The sequence below is a fragment of the Syngnathus leptorhynchus genome, chromosome 1 (genome assembly GCF_054491065.1).
Source record: "Syngnathus leptorhynchus isolate UIUO chromosome 1, UIUO_Slep, whole genome shotgun sequence".
NCBI lineage: Eukaryota > Metazoa > Chordata > Actinopteri > Syngnathiformes > Syngnathidae > Syngnathus > Syngnathus leptorhynchus.
Window position 1 is genome coordinate 14,752,327 of NC_141195.1, and position 17,988 is coordinate 14,770,314.

Sequence of the window (17,988 nt, forward strand, 5' to 3'; positions counted from 1 at the left end):
AATCGACGATATGATGAAGGATATAAATCTATAGCCACTATTTTCAACAATTTGTAGCTGAAACTGAAATATATATTTAAGATGTATTTAAAACTGATTGGAAACAATATATTTGATATGTAATTTAATTGGAGTAAATAATTATTCTATTTTTGTTAAGTAAAAGCGTCAAGTGTGCAGTACACGTGCATTACTCATTACATGACAGGAAAAGGCCGGAACATTTAGTACTCCGTGTGTTCCTGTCGAGCTTTTTAGACTGTCGGACGTGACACGGAGGAAATGGTGCCGGTCAGACTCATCAGGGGTGAATGGCCACCCAGACGAATCCCCTCCAAGTTTACACGTAGCATTTGACCCCTCTTCTCGTCTTTTTCGGCTCCGAGTGTGGCTAGCGATGCTTGCCTGTGATCCAATGGACTCTTCACCTTTTCTGGGGAGGCCATAACACGTAAGAAATAGTGTCGTATGACGTTTCCTCTTCCACGCTGTCCACACCAGGTGAACCGTTAGCTTCCTTCAGTGGCTAATCAGTTAGTTTTAATCCGATAATCTCATTTGTTGGCCTCCAAATAAGAAATGAAGCGAACGATACTAATGTACTCGTGTGCTACTGATTTCCGTGTTCGTGTAGTGTCACTGTAAATATTGTGTGACCTAGTGAAATATAACCAACTCTCACATGAATGACAATAAGGTGCAGTCTTATGAATCCAATACTTCTTTTCGGTTTGTTTTTTTACAAGGTCGTGCAATATTAGTGGCATTACTCAACCATGTCAAACTGAATTATGACTATAGATTTATGTTATGGTTCTTTAGTCCTCGTGAAATGTTACGTTTAAAAATATCTAAAAGGACAACATTTTTGAAATGTAGAAGAAGTTAGACTCACGGTGTAGCAATTGTAGTCAGACTACATTTTCACAAGGGGCTAAAATGAAGCAGAAAAATCAAATTTACCATTACCTTAAGATCTCTGTGTCCCTGAGTCTGAATGTATGTTGCAAAATGCATACTTTGGCGAACTGACATACACTTTTAATATTATTACCACTGTGTTTAAGTTGCCATGTGCATCGGCACACCTTATTGTACGGCAATTTAATGCAAAACATGCAGCGAGGTTCCCATTCATGATTTGGTTCGGCAGGGGACGATGGACTTCTCGTTGCTTGCGCTGGGCACACACACACCCACTGACCAGAACCAGCAGAGAAGTAAATCTCCTCGCGCTCGGTCAAAGCATGCTGGAAAGTGTACAGCGTTACCATCCTTGCAAAATACTTCATATATTGTATTTATGTGGCTTGGTGGCAGGTGTCTGAACAATCCGTGGAATTGCGCTTCTTTCCAAGTTCAACCCGGAAATATAATTTTAGTGTGGCAATGGGTGACATTACTTTGGTGTGCATGGAAAATAACAACTCTACTCCTGCGCTGTTGCTCAGTCACAAATTATTGTAGAGCGATGCAAAAACACAATTCAATTGGATTTGATGTGAATTGGTGCTCTGTAGGTACCGATCAAATCTGACCGTACCAAAAGTACCAGGTTTGGTACCCATACCTTGCGATTAGTGATAAATGTCAAGGAAACCTGGAGTTACATCACAAATAATAGTCATGACAAAGCAATTTACGAAGCTCATGAATTTAAACATTTCTTTTGTATGCGGCTCATTCCACTCTTTGATTTGGTTGAAGCCCAAATAGTCTTTGATTGTGATGTGTGTGGGTAAAATGAAAGCATGCGTGACAAATGTTTGTTCTTTCTTCTCCAGGAACACCTGACTTTGACATTGGGTGTCAACACCGCTTCTATAAATAGCTGGCTGAGGAAATGGCCAAAGAGCACAAATACAGCATGACAGAAACGTTTGTAGTGGCCGGATCGAACGGCCACAATGGGCAACCGTGGCACGTCTCTGGCGCCAGCCACGTGTCCAGGATGGCCCGAGTGGCCTCCGACGTCAAGCACACATGCGCCGCTTACGTGCTGGCGCTCAGGCCGTGGAGTTTCAGCGCCTCGCTCACGCCGGTGGCCCTCGGCAGCGCACTGGCGTACAAGCTGGATGGCTCGGTGGACTTGGTTGTCCTCATGGTGTGCGCGGTGGCTGTGCTGTTCGTGCACGGTGCCGGCAACCTGGTCAACACCTACTACGACTTCTCCAAAGGCATCGACCACAAGAAAAGCGACGATAGGACTCTGGTGGACGAGATCCTGGCGCCGCAGGACGTTGTCATGTTTGGAGCCTTGTTATACTCATTGGGGTGCTTATGTGCCACATTGCTCTTCTTCCTGTCTACACTCAGACTGGAACACCTTGCCCTGATTTACTTCGGGGGTCTCTCCAGCTCTTTTTTATACACTGGAGGTAAGTACATCCCTCATCCATCCATTGCTGTACATTTTCCACTCTTGCGCGGCTGGCCTAATGGTATGTGTTTTTAATCCTCAGGGATTGGTTTAAAGTACGTGGCCCTGGGAGACGTGGTCATTCTCATCACGTTCGGTCCGCTGGCCGTCATGTTCGCCCACGCCGTGCAGGTGGGCTACCTATCGGTCCTGCCGTTGGTCTACGCCGTCCCACTGGCCCTCAACACGGAGGCCATCCTCCACAGCAATAACACCCGAGACATGGACTCGGACAAGCAGGCGGGCATCGTCACACTGGCCATCCTCATCGGGCCGACGCTTTCCTACGTGCTCTACAACCTGCTGCTCTTCGTCCCCTATGTGCTTTTCTGCATACTGGCGACCCGCTACACCATCAGCATGGCACTGCCCCTGCTCTCTCTGCCCATGGCCTTCCCCCTGGAGAAGCAGTTTCGCAGCCGGTGCTACACCAAAATCCCCCAGCAGACAGCCAAGCTCAACCTGCTCATGGGACTGTTCTATGTCTTTGGCATCATTCTGGCACCTCGGGGCAGCCTGCCCTTACTTTGATTGAAATATTGTAAAAAAGAAAAAAAAATATATATATATGAAACTACTTTGTATTCTTCATACTCTTTAAATTATTGTCTTGTTTATGTGTACTGTAGAAATAAGTTTGGCTTTTTATCTCTAACAGTGAACACAGGAGTTTATTTAATCAGTATTAATAGAAACACCTCATTGCCATGTTTCTTCTAATGCAGATGCCTGAAGACATCAATGAAATAGGCTTGGTACTCTTTTCATTGATCATACTGTTAATTTGTACAGTGGGATATTCCTTTTTGGTGGTTGCCAGCCAAATAGTGTTTCTTTGCGTTGAAATAAAAGTTGCTGATGGTTTAATACTTTGTCTTATTTTTTTTATTTTGTTGAAACATGGATCAAAGTGGAATCATGAGCATATTCTATTGAGCGACTGTATTAACAAAACAACTGTTCAGAAGTTTGGGGTCATTTAGAAATGTCCTTATTTTTGAAATAAATATGTGATTATTTCAATGAAAATAAAATCAAACTGATCAGGAATACATTTATGCTGTTAATGTGGTAAATGACTATTCTAGCAGCAAACATCTATTTAATGCAATAGGCCCATTTACAGCAACCATTCCTCCTGTGTTCCAATAGTCTATTGTGTTTGCAAATTGTGTTAAAAGGCTAACGGATGATTTGAAAACCCTTGTGCAATTAGCCTATGTTCGTTTTCATGGACAACACTAAATTGTCTGGGTGACCCCAAACTTTTGAATGGCAGTGCATTTTCTTCTGTTCATGCATGAGGGAGCAGGCATTCCAAATACAATACTTGTTTCTCTTGATTTAGTGTTTTGCTAAGGATTTTGATTAAAAATGGACAATGTAATTTTTGTTATAAACAAAACGTCTCGTGGCATGCATTGACCAGCTAGGGGTGCTATTGGACAACCACTGAAACGTCATGGAAAGTGAAGTTTGCTGATAAGTTGTTTTTACTCTACATTTTTCTCTGCTGTATTTGAGCAACTATATTAAGTTATTTTAAAACTCCAATTTTGTCCCTTTTTTGGCATTCACAATGTATGCTTAGAAATAGGTCTGAAGCTCAATCTGTTCACTTTATACTGAAAGAACTGATGATCCTGCTTTCCAAAGCCATTTTGCATCTATTCTAGATTCATTAGGGGTTAGGGTAAGGGGTTAGGAGTTAGGGTAAGCGGAAAAAGATTACGGGTCAGGGTTATTGGTTAAGTGTCATAGTATGGTTCCAAACTAAAGTCAGCTTTTCAACCTAAGATTAGGGTTTTGAAGTAGGGGTTTAAACTAGGGGTTGGGTAGGCTTAAGGTTTCAAACAAGGGTTAGCGTTTCAAAGTAGGGTTTCAAATTAAAGTTAGGGTTTCACACTAGGGTCAAGTTCTGAAAGTATCATTTTAAACTAGGGGAATGAAGTAAGAAAGAGGCAGGAATTAAACCAGTGGCTCCCAAGTACAGGTCTTCTCTCACCATTGTGACTCCAAGGTCTGCTGAAATGGGCATTGTAAAGGTCCATCACCTTCATCATCATGCCTGTTGCAGAATGGATCTTTGAAACCAAGCCAACGTTTACTATGAATTAATGCTCAATTGAATTTAAACATGTGGGATGCTGAACATTTCAGTATCCCATAGGGAATGAATAGAACAATTGTGAATGTAAAATATTAAATTGTGGTGAAACGGCAAGTACTATGTAGATTGAGAAATGTTAAAATTGGGAATCGTATTTACCATGTGAGGCAAATAAAAACAAAGAATCACAATAGCATCTATGTGTGAATGCGTTCAGTATTCACACAACAGAACTCCGTTTCCATGTTAACGAGAGCACACAAATGCATCGTCTCGTGACGTCAAACATGGGCGTGTTGTCATGGCCGTGCGCTGCAACCCCCCCAGTTTAGTACACGTTTATTTCCTTTAAAAGCACCTATATCGTTGGTGATCGGAGCAAGAAACATGGGATTATTTCTCGGCACAAAGTAGACACTCCTGACAAAGATCCGGTGAGTAAGTGCACTGTGAAAGAAATTGTTGTCCACGTCAATAAACGTTGCCAAACATGGGTTAGCTTGCTAGCGTCTGCGTTTGACAAGCTAATAACACGCACCAGAACCTCAGTCATCTCCAGGCACACTAAACATGTCGATCTCTGTTAGTCCGTTTGCTTCGATACATTCTATTCAGAAAACTACGGGCAACATGTTCTCTCAATTGACTAACGAGCACTTAGTGTGAAGAAAGTGCTTTCTGGGATCTTTTCCAGTCATGTCTGTGGCTGAGAGCGGAGGCAGGTGGTTTTCACCTGACAGGCGACTACAGGGTTGTGCCCCCCCCTCATATGACGTTGCCTGTCTTTTGGATGTGTTTGTTTGCAGCATCTATTCTTTATCCTTGATGTTCAGTAAAAGGTCCGTCCGTATCTTTGTCATGATGAATAAGACAGTTCAGCACTCTAGTAGAACAGCATGGAGAGAGTAGAGAACAACGCACTAGTTGTTTCCATCAATAGCACTTTTGGCCAACGAGTATGCCATTCAACATGTCTAGAAAATCTTTGTGCTGTGCCAATTGCACCATTAGATCCAAGTTGTAGGTTGAACAATTATTTCGATTTCTTTCATATTTAGCTTAAGGTGGATAAATAAATGAATGCACCAATCACTAGTCCTAAGTTTACAACATTGTGCAGTTTAAATTTTTGTAATTGTACCTTTTATTTAGGTAGGGCAATTGAAAACCATTCCTTATTTACAGTGATGACCTGCATGCTGTAGTAAATATTGTTGCTCAAATATCTTTAACTTAGGAAACAGGGCTCCAGACTGCCCCTAAATTGTTGCGTTTTGTCCCAAACATGAAAACAGTGCGGGTACATTCTCGAGTATGTTGGGATGATGCAAAATGAAGAAAACGTTGGCTGAATCCGACCTGGCTGTTCAGGCTGTGGTCACATTGCAAAAACTCTGATAAATATCCGATTCAGGGTAGGATGTGTCTTCGAGAAGTTTGATACAAATCGCATATGGGCAAAACAATTGAAAGTGAGCCGCAGTGTGAACGTAGCCAAAGTCTTCAGATGTACAAGTAGAATCGGTCAAATTGTGAATAAATTGGGACAAGGTAATCACTCCTTGACTAGCGGTACCTTGATTTATGAGGAGCAAGTTTTCCAGGTTACGAGCCATCATTCGGTTGATGTTTTGCTTTACGTTGCAAGCTTCAGATATTTTGCTGTTAGGGTTGGGTGGTATTATGATCATGCGGTAAAAAGCAGCTGGTGAGGATTTAAGAATGCACTTTAATCCATCGGGATTGTACCTTTGGCCACATGCAACAAAGGGATTGAGGTAAGAAACATTTATAAATAATGGTAATTAGAATTGCGGTAAGCTACTATGTGAAATGTAATGTATGTGAGTAAAACAGTCATGGTGGGTACACAAATTCACAATTACAGTTTTGTTTGGCTTGAAAAAACGGACTGACTAATAATGACAGATGGGAGCCTAGATTGCTGGCGAATGTTAATGATGGACCAGCAAAATTGAGTAAAATGCCCACCTCTGACCCTTCATGTCAAGTATTCATTCATGAAAAGTCTCCTTCCTTTTTCTTTTCCCTGAGCACCCCCCCATCCAAGATAGCAGCACTTCCCCAAATTGCCTTGCCCCTCCTCCCTGTTTGCCCATTGGTTGGGTTGCAAATGGTGTCTCTGCAGGATGTGAAGTATCTCCTTATTGTGGTACTTGTGCACCTTTGCATACTGATGAGTAAAAACAGCGTGTCAGTGACCGGAGCCGGCGTCCTCATGTGATGGAATACAACATCAATCCCACAGATTGGGAGCAAAGGACCCTCGTCAACCTGAATGCTAGCGAAGCGCAGCAACTGTCCCTGGTCAACCTCCGCCACCTCCTCTTTTCCCCTCTTTTCTGTCCATGGTCGTAATCCCTACTGACACAAGGCTGGGATTTAGTCCTGGCATGGGCAGCAACGCTCGCTGTAGTTTGGATCCCTCTTCAGACAATCTGGTTTTGCATATTTACAAGACTATTATCGCGTCTGTGGAAAAGCACCCTCCCCACCTACTCAGCCACTCTCTTCAGGGAGCTCCTTTTTTGTCTGACTGGAATCTTGTAGGGACACTACTTATCGAGGATGCATTGATATGATAGTGTAGATAGCTACAGCCTGCCTTTATGTTGGGCTTCCCCTCGTCTCTGCTGCACATCAGTAACCTGAAAGGTAAACGGGAAGTGACCATTTTTCTCCACCAGATTGTTTTTAAAGCTTTAAGTGAATGATGCTTTCCCCCTCTGAAATTGTAATGCAAGACTTAATCATACACAAATTGAAATGGCTCAAAGGTCATACAGGCGTTCAAGTCCAAATAATTTCTCTAACCTCCTATAATCTGAAAATTCCACATAGATATGTATTCTGATTATGATATTTGTCCTAAATATTACATGAAACTAATGACAATATTCATGATATATTTTTCAGTTATTAGTGAAACACGTTTTATGTGACAAACATAATAAAATGATTGAAAGATAAATACAATAAAACACAAAATAACTACTTTACAAAGAGTGCAAAAAAAAAAGTGTGAAAAATAAAATCATTAGATTTTTTTAAGATTAAAAAAAAAATGCCCATATGTGTTTACCAGGCCTAAGCCTATTAGTTATGGCTGGAGACACACAGATGATGTAATAGAAAGGCAGCTGATCTTGTGTTGTTATCATTTTCGCCACTGCAATAGTTTACCAAACCCGTTTAGGCTACACAATTACCTTTCTGTTCTGCTTTTTATGGCTTTCATTTTTTTTAACAAACCAGAGAATTATGCCGGAGTTAGGTTGCATTGTCGAGGTTCTGGTGTATGAAGAAGGAAGCGAATGGGAGAAGACTGTGGACACAAGGCTCTTATTGGTAAGGGCAATGTTAAGTTGTCAACCTTGTGACATTGACTTTGGTCTCAGTTGCAGTCGAGAAGGGGCTCCAGACTGCCACTTATTGGTGCCATTTAGCCCCCCAAAAATTGAGACAGTGCACATACATTTTCCATTTACTTGCAAATGTGTGACTAGTAAATGAGCTTAATTATCATTATCTAATTAATTAATTATCACTCTTTGAAGGGCAGCATGGTGGTTGTCTCACAGGGTTCGATTCCGGCTCCAGCCTTCCTGTGTGGAGTTTGCATGTTCTCCCCGTGTCTGTGTGGGTTACTCTGGATTCCTCCCAAATTCCAAAGACATGCATGGCAGGCCGATGGACCAATTCAGATTGTGAATGTGAGGTTGTCTATATGTGCCATGCAATCGGGAAGGGACCCGTTTAGGGTATACTTCACCTACCGCCCCAAGACGGCTCGGATAGTGTCCAGCACGCCTGCGGACCTTATGAGGCCAAACGGTTCGGAAAATGGATGGATGGGTATTATTCTGACAAACGTCTGCTCTACACTTCAGCCTATTTATCAGTAATTTAGTGCGAATGAATGGAAATCTAAATAATTGGCTTGTCGATTCACAGTGCGCCCGTAATTCTTCTGCTGTAAAATTTCAATTTCGACGCCCCTGTGTGAAACCCATTTGAGTCATATGTGATAGATTTTAAATGAACCTATTCACTCGCCTTATCTTTTTTTAATGCCTGCCCTGCCTGCGGTCTGAGTTTGCAGTGGTTGGTCAGCTCCCGCGGGCCTAAACAAATATGTTGCACAGCTCACAGCTGTGCCAACTGCACAGCTACCACAAATTTCGAACATACCCCCAGCCAGAAACCTGACAAAAATTTCCATGTTTCAAACTGGGCAGCTGACAGGTACCGACCTGTCACAGACTTTAACATCCTGTTGACAAAGTAGTCATGCAAGTGAAATGTTTATTTTTTTTATAGCCTTTTTGGGGTCCAACGGTTGCAATGTTTTGTTTGCACATAGCAACGTTGTTCTTTCGTTCCAGTTCAATATAGCGTGGCAGTTTGTGGACAATGACATCTTTTGTAGTCTCGGGGCAGCTCACCACTGTATTAAGCCGCTTTGACAATGGTCTTCTAAGTTGACAAATTTTCAGCTTCTTCCGGCTCATTTTCTTGTGTGTAAGGCAATATATCTGTTTTATTTCTGGAATTACATTTTATTTGATTTATTATTTTTTTTTAAATCACCACCACCTCGTTGCCTGGCGTGCATACCCAATAGACTTGCACACAGTCTTGCATCACATAAAAAAAAAAATAGCACAATCATGTCGAACAGTCGCCCATCCTCCCTTGGATTGCTTGCCACTAAGCTACTTGCTCTGCACCAGCTACGAGCTGAGCTGTGGCCGACTAGCTGACACGGCTAAGCACTGTCCTTCCATGGTGTAGATTCACTTTTCACCTCCACCGTGCCGAATATTACAATATGTACAAACCCGTACAACAACTTTGACTTCTTCAGATAAGACAGTAGCGATATACATAAAAAGAAAAGCTCAGAGATGAGTTGAAGTGACAGTGATGATTTAATCACTTGTTTTTTCAGTTTAAGTAGATACTAGAGTTGACCATACAAGGCCCAGCATGTGACTTGATTTTGACTTGAATACCAGGAATGATTAAAAAGGTACATTACATCATCCCCTTAGAATTTAAAAGCATTTCTTCTTGGGACACAGTGACTTTGTGTCAACAGCATTTTTTTGTAATTTCATTACCTCACTAAACAAGCGTGGCTTTTATAGATAAGAGTCAGCTTTGTGATGTCCTTGAGTAACATCTGTCAGTGGGCGGAAAAAATGGGAGAGGAAAATCTGCATGTTCCAAAAAACAAAAGGGCAAGGTTCACAGTAGGCCACATATAAAGCATGTGCCAAAGAGGGTTCACTCCCCCCTTTAGTGAGATGACCGCACGCTGCACAGTTCTCTCATAGAAGGTCCTGTCTCCTGTCCTACCTGGAATATATGGCATTGCCACGGCACACTGGAATTCAGCTGCCAGCCATGTTCAAAATTGGACTGAAGACAATTGGGAGTGAGTATGATCATTTGTGCTCTGCTAGATTGCTCAGGAGTTTTTCTCTAAGGTCCATAGCATTTACTAAAACTTAAGCTGCTTTTAAGCCCCATCGATCCGGAAAAGATTGACAGTACTGTATTTGGACATTTCGGTGCAGGATAAAATAAGAAGTGTAGGCTCGTACTTTGGTCCTATCTCCCTCGTGAAGAGATGTTTTCAAATGTGTTATTTACTTAGTGGCTGTATTGATTTTTGTCAAAGTCCTCTTTTCCATCTCCATCATTAAGTTCTAACTGCTATTTTTTATGCAGTGTTAAGGAGGAGTCATGTGAAAATTGAAAAGGATGTTTATATTGTCAGTGATTACATATTGTATATAGTGTAGCTTTATGATGAGTTATGATAAATGCGTACCATACGGACACACTTTTTCTTCCCCCCCATGTCACTGATCATAGGCGAACACATCTATGGAAAAACAGGCAAGAATCAAATCTAAGCCGTCTATATAACCATAGCTGTATTTATGTATGCATGTATGTATGAACTGTGAGAATTAAAAGTTCTTTTTAAGTTTGCATTCAGACCAATATTCGATTTATTCTTTAATTATGCATCTGATATAAATGAATCTTGGCTGAATATCACAGCATCTAATGATACTGCATCCATGTGAAAATTGCAAGAAAGTAACAGGTATCCAGATTTTCCCTTCTAAATGTGGCTTGGAGGCCACATGACTCCACCACTTCCAGTGATGTATCAAAACAACGGCCTGAATATGTGGGTGAAAGCCACATGCTTCACACGAGCACGCGATGCTTATTCATTTTCCGTTTCCGAGCAGCTCACTCCTCCCCAGACCTGCTTGTGTCAAGAATGACAAATATGCCATAAATCTTCACATCGTGTGCTGCTTTGCTTTGCGGCCTTAAAGAACATTTGACTGACTTGAACAGTAGCTGGGACGAGAATTATGCACTGACATGCTAAGCATTGCATATGATAAGCAAACCCAACATATTTTTCAACTAGGTGTGTGGTGACTTTAAAAAATGTAAGAAATGAAGGCATTCAAGTTATGCAGGCTTGGAGATTGCTACTGAAGATCTTTAAGCGTGTCTAATGTATCATCATATCCACAACTCTGTATATTGACCTTAAAGGCATAACTCATCGGTCCTCTTTAGTCTCAAGTTTGGATCCTACAATTTGGCCACTGAGTGATGCTTGAATAAGTTTGGTGTGGAAAAAGATGGTTTTAACGGAAAGGTGTTCATCTAATTTATTGTTTTGAGTCGCAAGCGGTACCTGTGTTTCTGTGGCCACATGTGTTTATGTTGTGCCAAGCCAACACCTGTCTTCCTGTTGTTTGTGTGAGGAAGAGGATAGCGTTGTTTTTAGTGGCAGCATGGACGACAGGCGTCACCCCATCTGTTGTTGACGTTTGCGATCTTTAATCCTCACCTCGCCAACTACGTATTTTAGCAAGGTCAAGGGTGCCTTCAACTACCTCAGGAGTCAACAACGTTCCTCCTGCCGGTGTATTGCTGCTTTTTAACATAACACCAAATTGACTTGAAATAATATGACATTGCTGCGTTAAAAATATACCCATGCCAAACTTTGTGGGAACTCGCATGAGCTGTTTGTGGTGAGATTTTTTTTGAGAAATCTTTTTGGAGTTCAACTGATCTAAATTAAGACTCCTTCAAAGCTGTAATAGGACGGTGACTGCATTTCAACATTGTTCTCATTGGCAGTATTTTTTTGAAAAGGCTTCGTCACTACAAAAACATTTATTATTTGTGACTATATTTGTCGTGGGAAATGGGCTTATTGAGTTTGTTTCTCACTAGGAAATTCTTTTTGTCCGTCATCCTGTCACATTGAAAGCCAAATTGAGCCTGCTGATTATTTTTTTTAGAAACCATGAACTCTTGATGTGAGGGCTTTTTACTTGACTTCCTGTTGTTTGTCTTTCGACACACAAAAATGCTTGAGCTAACAGAAACAATTCTCTTTGATTTCTTTTTTGATTCATGGAGCTGGTGACACATGCAGTTGCCTCACCTCTCATTTCTAAATTTGAAATGGAATTAAAGCTCTCATAAAAGGACAAAATCAAAATTGCAAGGATTAATCAAGCACTAACTGAATATCAGATCAATAATTTATTCTCAGATATTCTCAGATTTCTATGCTTCTCTAGGAAAACAGATGATTTTTTTCCCCCCCAACAATTGTCAACGTTTTTGTGTATTTTCAGACATAAATTAACATTTAGAAAAACATTTGTGTACATTCTGTACCATCAAGTTTGAAATAATGTGCTCCACACACAAACAATGCAAACTCCACACAGGAAGGCCGATGCCGAGATTGAATCTAGCACCTCTGAAATGTGAGGCGGTCATGCTAACCAGTGCTCCACCGTGGGGCCTCAACAGATGAATTGATAAATAAACTAATCATTAGGTCCATCTAAATGATATATTTTTTTTCTGATGTTATCTATTTGTTCTTGAGATGAAGATGATGATGAAGAGGCATCACTGTGGAACTTGTGTGGGAGTTTGTGCTTGAATATAGTGTGGCTTTTACTTGTCCGTGCCAGTCTCAGCATTTTTAACTTTTTATGTGGATGGTTGCAATACTTTCCATTTCCATCCTTTCTGTTTGAAGGGTGGGTGGGTTTTATTCAAATCACTCAGATTCAAAAGATAGCATGACGTACTGCACGCTTTGCGACTAATACATCTCGTGGATCGTCGCCTGACTTATCTCAGATAAGCTTCCGATATAGTTCAACTTTGGTTTTCCCATAACTGCAACCGCTTTCCTCTTGAGATCGTTCCAAATAAATCAAGTCATTAGTCAGTGTGTGAGTGTTTTGCAGTCTATAAATATCAGCCAGAAATGCTGAACGATTACAACTTGTTCATGCCGGTTTTGCTTTTAATTTCAGGACCATGTTTTTTTTTCTCACAAAATTATCAAACAGTATGCCAAAGGGCTTTGACGTTTGGATTGTTTTTGTCCTGATGAAGAGCTTGTGCGAGTGTGCTGAGATTGTTGTCGTCAAGCACCTCCCTTTTCCTTTTTCTAGAAGTCAGCAATTACTTGCCTTGAATAATACAAGCCACCAAGACAAAGTCGCTGAAATTCAAATGAATGAATGTTCCTCCCTCAGTGACTGTCAGCTGTGTAGTCAGACATCAAGCTTAAGAAGCAGTGGTGTGGAGCCATATGGATTTGGAAAGTGGGTGCTAAACCATGCATTTCTTTCTTTCAGTTGCCCCTGATCTGCTGCTGGAACCTCCTCTGGTACCATCTCTGCCAGCGCTATCATCAGTGCGGGCCGGTGGGAAGGCCCGGAGGCGCAGCAGTAGCGACACTGCTGCCAGGCGTCAGCCATTGAGCACAGCCCCGAAGCCGCCGGGCGCTGGTCGAGGCAGCATGGAGGTGGGCATGCGGGTCGTCCGCGGCACGGACTGGAAATGGGGAAACCAGGACGATGGCGAGGGCCACGTCGGGACCGTGGTGGAGATTGGGCGGCAGGGCAGTACCACCACCCCAGACAAGACGGTGGTCGTTCAGTGGGACAGCGGCACGAGGACCAACTACCGCACCGGTTACCAGTCTGCCTATGACTTGCTGCTCTACGACAACGCTCAAATTGGTAAGTGCTGTCGATTATCTTCCGTCGCATAACGACTTGATCGGTGTCTGACAAAAGGTTGTCCTTTCTAAATGAACCCTTTTACTCAATTCCTCTCTGGCAACTATTGCCCTTGAATTAATGAACTGCAAGAGGAGGAAAAGCAGAGCAGTGTGACTTGTCTGTCTGCGCATCGATCACCTTAATCTGTCTAATTTACTCTTCCATCCCACGCAGGGGTGCGTCACTCAAACATCATCTGCGACAGCTGCAAGAAGCATGGCATCATGGGAATGCGATGGAAGTGCAAAGTGTGCTTTGACTATGACCTGTGCACACATTGCTACATGAACAACAAACATGACCTGAGCCACTCGTTTGAGCGTTATGAGACGGCGCATTCTCAGCCGTAAGTGTTTTGTTAACCCCCTCTTCCCCTTCTCCAGGATCATTCATCACCTTTCATTTCATTGTGCTGGTTGACAAGCCTCCCCTGATTAACTCAGGGCAGGGGGGTTAAGTGTGGAACTTAGATTGCGTCGTCATTTTCTGTACGGATGAATGTTCTATTTACTTCTGCCAGTAAAGCTATTCATCACTGTTTATTAGTCAACAGGATTACACAAACACTTCCCTACAAAATGTCAGGATTAAAAAACAACAACCAAAAAACAGATGTAGTAAATAAAAAAAAACCTGCTGCGTAACCACAGGCAGTACATTTGCGGTAAATAGAATTAATTGGCATCTATTTTTAAACATATATTTTTCAGATATAAACAGTGTTGTGTTAAAAATGATGATTATTGCATTAAGAGGGGACATTTATCAGGAATTGGTCCAACAAGACTGTGTGGCTTTTTCTGTGTAGTGTATCAGATTTAACTCAAGGCCGCTGCCTGTACGTAAACCCTTGGTGATCTGATTCCAAGTGTTCTGTGTATCCAAATTGACTGGCCCAAGTTCCCCCTGTAGAATGCACTCTTCTGCATCAGTTCACCGTAACACTCCAAACTGCTGCGGGCACTGTCTGAATGTCAGCTGGATGGCCTGTGCTCAATTTAATGAGGTGACATGTTTGCCCTAGATTTTTCCTATAGTTAGTATATTATAGTTTAGGACATAGTCCAGCTCCAGGTCCACATTTGCGTTTATACTTTTCACTATCAGAGTTTCCCAACATTTGATTATCTGATACAGACCCCTCTTTATTGCGAGTGGTAAGGACCAAGAATTGAATTCATAGTTGTCTGTCCTCTGAGCATAATCACATCTGTTTTGGTCAGATTCTCTTCAAACTTGTTCCTAGTACTTGATATGATTCATAAAGTCTCCTGGTGTACCTTCTGGTATTTCGACTTTTCAATATCAGATTTTCCCAACATTTGATTATCTGATACAATGGACCCCTCTGTATTGTGAGTGGTAAGGACCAAGAATTGAATTCATAGTTGTTTGTCCTCTGAGCATAACAGACATCTGTTTTGGTCAGATTCTCTTCAAACTTGTTCCTAGTACTTTAGAGTACTTGAAGTTTTATCAGTGATTTAATATCAGCCAGAACACGGCCTATTTGACAAGTGGTAAAAGTAAATTTAAGCACTCTACAGTTATGTTTTCTCTTACACAACCTTATATGAACAAAGTCATGACGTATTTTGCCTCTTGGGTCGAATACTACATCCCTGACAGAAGTCTTGTTCTTGCCTGTTATCTAATAGTTTGACGTTGATTGCAATGGGATGGAACGGAGATATTGATTCGTCTCTGAGGTCAAAATGTGTGGGGGGGGTTTATCTCAACAGTGCCCTTTGTATAGGAGCAGTGTTTTTCTTAACCAAGTCAATACAGGCCTGTGCTTATGACAGTGTATTGATTGAAGAAATGATATTTTCTCACAAATTTTGTCCCAGCTCCTCAAACCTATCAACAAAGACCTATTCATCCATCCATTCATTTTATGAATCGCTTATGCTGACCATAATAATTTCAAATTTTCAACATATGCTTTTCTTAAATACTACTGCTGTTAATTTAGGAACTGAATGTGTAGCATTTGTTAGTGATTTTGTTTGAGATGCAACACTTTTTTTTATTTTTGTGTTGCAAGTCTGCCAGGGATCACATGAAAGTCATTTTTTTTTCCCATCAGATGATTGGTAGAGAGCGAGAATGTTTTGCACTGTGTGATGTGCAAGTTTTTTTTGTTTCCACACACCAAAAAAAGACTAGATTTTGCCTGCAGCATTTACTAATGGCTCAGTCATGGGACCGAGTGTTTTCTTCTTTGAATGACTCGTTTAGCTTGGTTTCAGTAGCCCTCCTATTTGTACCTCCTTTTTAACTATACTGCTATGTTTCAAGTTGACCCATTTAGAGTTTGTGTCATGTATTTTTTAATGGAATGTTTTCGTACAATGTGTACCACGAATCAATTTAGTCCATTTAGATGTATCCCAAAAAAGGCCTCACACACTCGGTCGATCAGAAAGCTTCTTACTTAATGAATTTTAGGTTGGTTTCACGTGAACAGCAACAAGGTTCCTGAATCAGTTTGACTCGTTGATTCCAAAGTGTTAGAAAAAGAAAATCATATAATTAACATTAGTACACAGAAACATAGTTGCTATTTCTTCCCTTAGTCAACAACACAAACTACATCCTAAAGTGTCCTGTGCGGAAAGTGGTGCATTGCGTGATCCTGTTGTTGGATACATGAATGGGTCAAACATTCAACATTATTTGAACCGCTTATCTTCATGAGGGTCGCTATCCCAGCCGACTTTGGGCAGTAGGCGGGGGACACCATGAACGGGTTGCCATTTCAATCTTTTATTCTGATATATTTTGGACACAATTAGATTTATCACTTTGTCACTAGTCATCATTCACAGAGCCACTGGAAACAGAAATGTAATTCAGTCCAACTGCAGCCCAGCAAATGTGGTCGCCTTCAGGCAAAACACTGCCTGCCGCATTTGTCTCTATGGCGTTGCCGTAATCAACAAAAACGGAGAAGTTGTCAAGTGCTGCTTTAAATGATAAATGGGTTGTAGTCGTATGGAGCTTTTTTTTTACCGTCGGTACGGTACGCAAAGCGCTTCACTGCTTCCTCATTCGCCTACTGTGATGGCCACCATCAGGAGTTCAGTGTCTTGCTCAAGGACACTTTGACATGGTCTCAATGGCTGGGGATCGAACTCCCGACCACGAGGTTTGGGGGACGACCACGAGGTTTGGGGGACGACCACTTTAAACCAAGCCATGCATTAACGTGCTGATTCCAGTACCAGTTAGATTCCAAGGCCAGGATTTGTTAAGAATGATTCGATTTTGTTTCTGATATGTGAATATCTCTGATGTGTATGCTAAAAGGCTGTTGAGTAGATTGGTTTTTTTTTTTGTGTTCTTTTGTTTGCATGCTCCTGCGTTGGTACACATTTTATTTCTTTATTTTGTTGTGGTTAGTTAACCTCGTGTGTGTGCGTGCGTGTGGCGATGGTGCTCAAAACAGCATACGTGTGTGCCATATGTTTACGAGACGGTCGCTATGCAGTTAGTTAATCGGCTCTTCCACTCAAACAACCCGCACGCAGCATCTGGGAATTTATCAGGGCATGTCGCCGCTTAATCCTGCTCTTGCACATCAAGCTGCACACCTCCACCTGGTCTCCAGAGCTCCACAGTTACGTTCAAGACACATCCAGAGGAGAAGGTTGTCCCCCACAACTCCTTTACTCATGTTGTTTTCTATTTCTATTTTTCCTATTTCTACTGATGTTGTATTGTTATAAGAAAAAAAAAAAAAGAATGCGCTTTAACTGAAATAATAATGCGCCTTATCTTGGTTATCATTTTCTTCATGAAGCCTTTATCTCACTGAGCTCTGAATGCTTGCAGACAAAGTGTATTTGGGTTTCCTCAGGGTTTGTAAAAGAGTATAAATGTGAAAACATGGTCAGTTTTACCCGTTGCAAACACTTTTTCTTGCAAGGAAATGTTGAACATGCGAATATGCATCATTGTATTGTTAGCAGTGGCGAGTACCAGTCATAAGTCAACAGTCATCAACATTTGTAAATGCTCTCTCTTAAAACATGCCGCCAATTTGCCAATCCTAGAGCCATGGTTACCGTGGTTGCAATATATGTCGACGCATCCGTGCGCAGCATTTGCTCACAGTGAGTTAAATTTAGCACCTTTTCTTCACATTGATCATCATGCAAAGCATGAGGAGAAAGCCAATGAGATGATGTTTGGATGACTTTAAGAACACAAAAAGCAAAAGAGTTTTTGAGCAGTTAGTGAAAGACTTTTGAAGAGAAGCACCTGCACCAACCTCCAAGTACATC

The 17,988-nt window shown here is 41.5% G+C and overlaps 2 protein-coding genes across 4 annotated transcripts in view; both read left to right on the top strand.

The window, feature by feature from the left end:
• Window positions 1-223: 223 nt before the first annotated feature.
• Window positions 224-3,286, top strand: ubiad1 (UbiA prenyltransferase domain containing 1). Its single transcript, XM_085928531.1, has 3 exons — window positions 224-451; window positions 1,785-2,378; window positions 2,463-3,286. Exons 2-3 carry the CDS (start codon window positions 1,844-1,846, stop codon window positions 2,948-2,950), a joined length of 1,023 nt encoding a protein of 340 aa, XP_085784657.1. The 5' UTR covers window positions 224-451; window positions 1,785-1,843; the 3' UTR covers window positions 2,951-3,286.
• A 1,528-nt stretch (window positions 3,287-4,814) lies between these two features.
• Window positions 4,815-17,988, top strand: part of mib2 (MIB E3 ubiquitin protein ligase 2) — a 47,539-nt gene continuing 34,365 nt past the window's right edge. For 2 of the 3 annotated variants that reach the window (XM_085935235.1, XM_085935152.1), the window contains exons 1-3: window positions 9,855-9,990; window positions 13,271-13,657; window positions 13,874-14,045. In XM_085935235.1, the coding sequence (XP_085791361.1) occupies window positions 9,921-9,990; window positions 13,271-13,657; window positions 13,874-14,045 (629 nt within the window). In that variant the 5' untranslated portion in view covers window positions 9,855-9,920. Of the gene's footprint in view, window positions 4,964-9,854; window positions 9,991-13,270; window positions 13,658-13,873; window positions 14,046-17,988 lie in introns of those variants that run through there. The other variant, XM_085935317.1, reaches the window with a different exon arrangement.

What these genes read in the sequence shown, in the direction of transcription:
- ubiad1 (XM_085928531.1), top strand. Translation starts at nt 1,844, where the DNA reads ATGGCCAAAGAGCACAAATACAGCATGACAGAAACGTTTGTAGTGGCC. An exon ending in CTCTTTTTTATACACTGGAG is followed by an intron (nt 2,379 to 2,462) that starts GTAAGTACATCC and finishes TTTAATCCTCAG; the next exon opens with GGATTGGTTTAAAGTACGTG.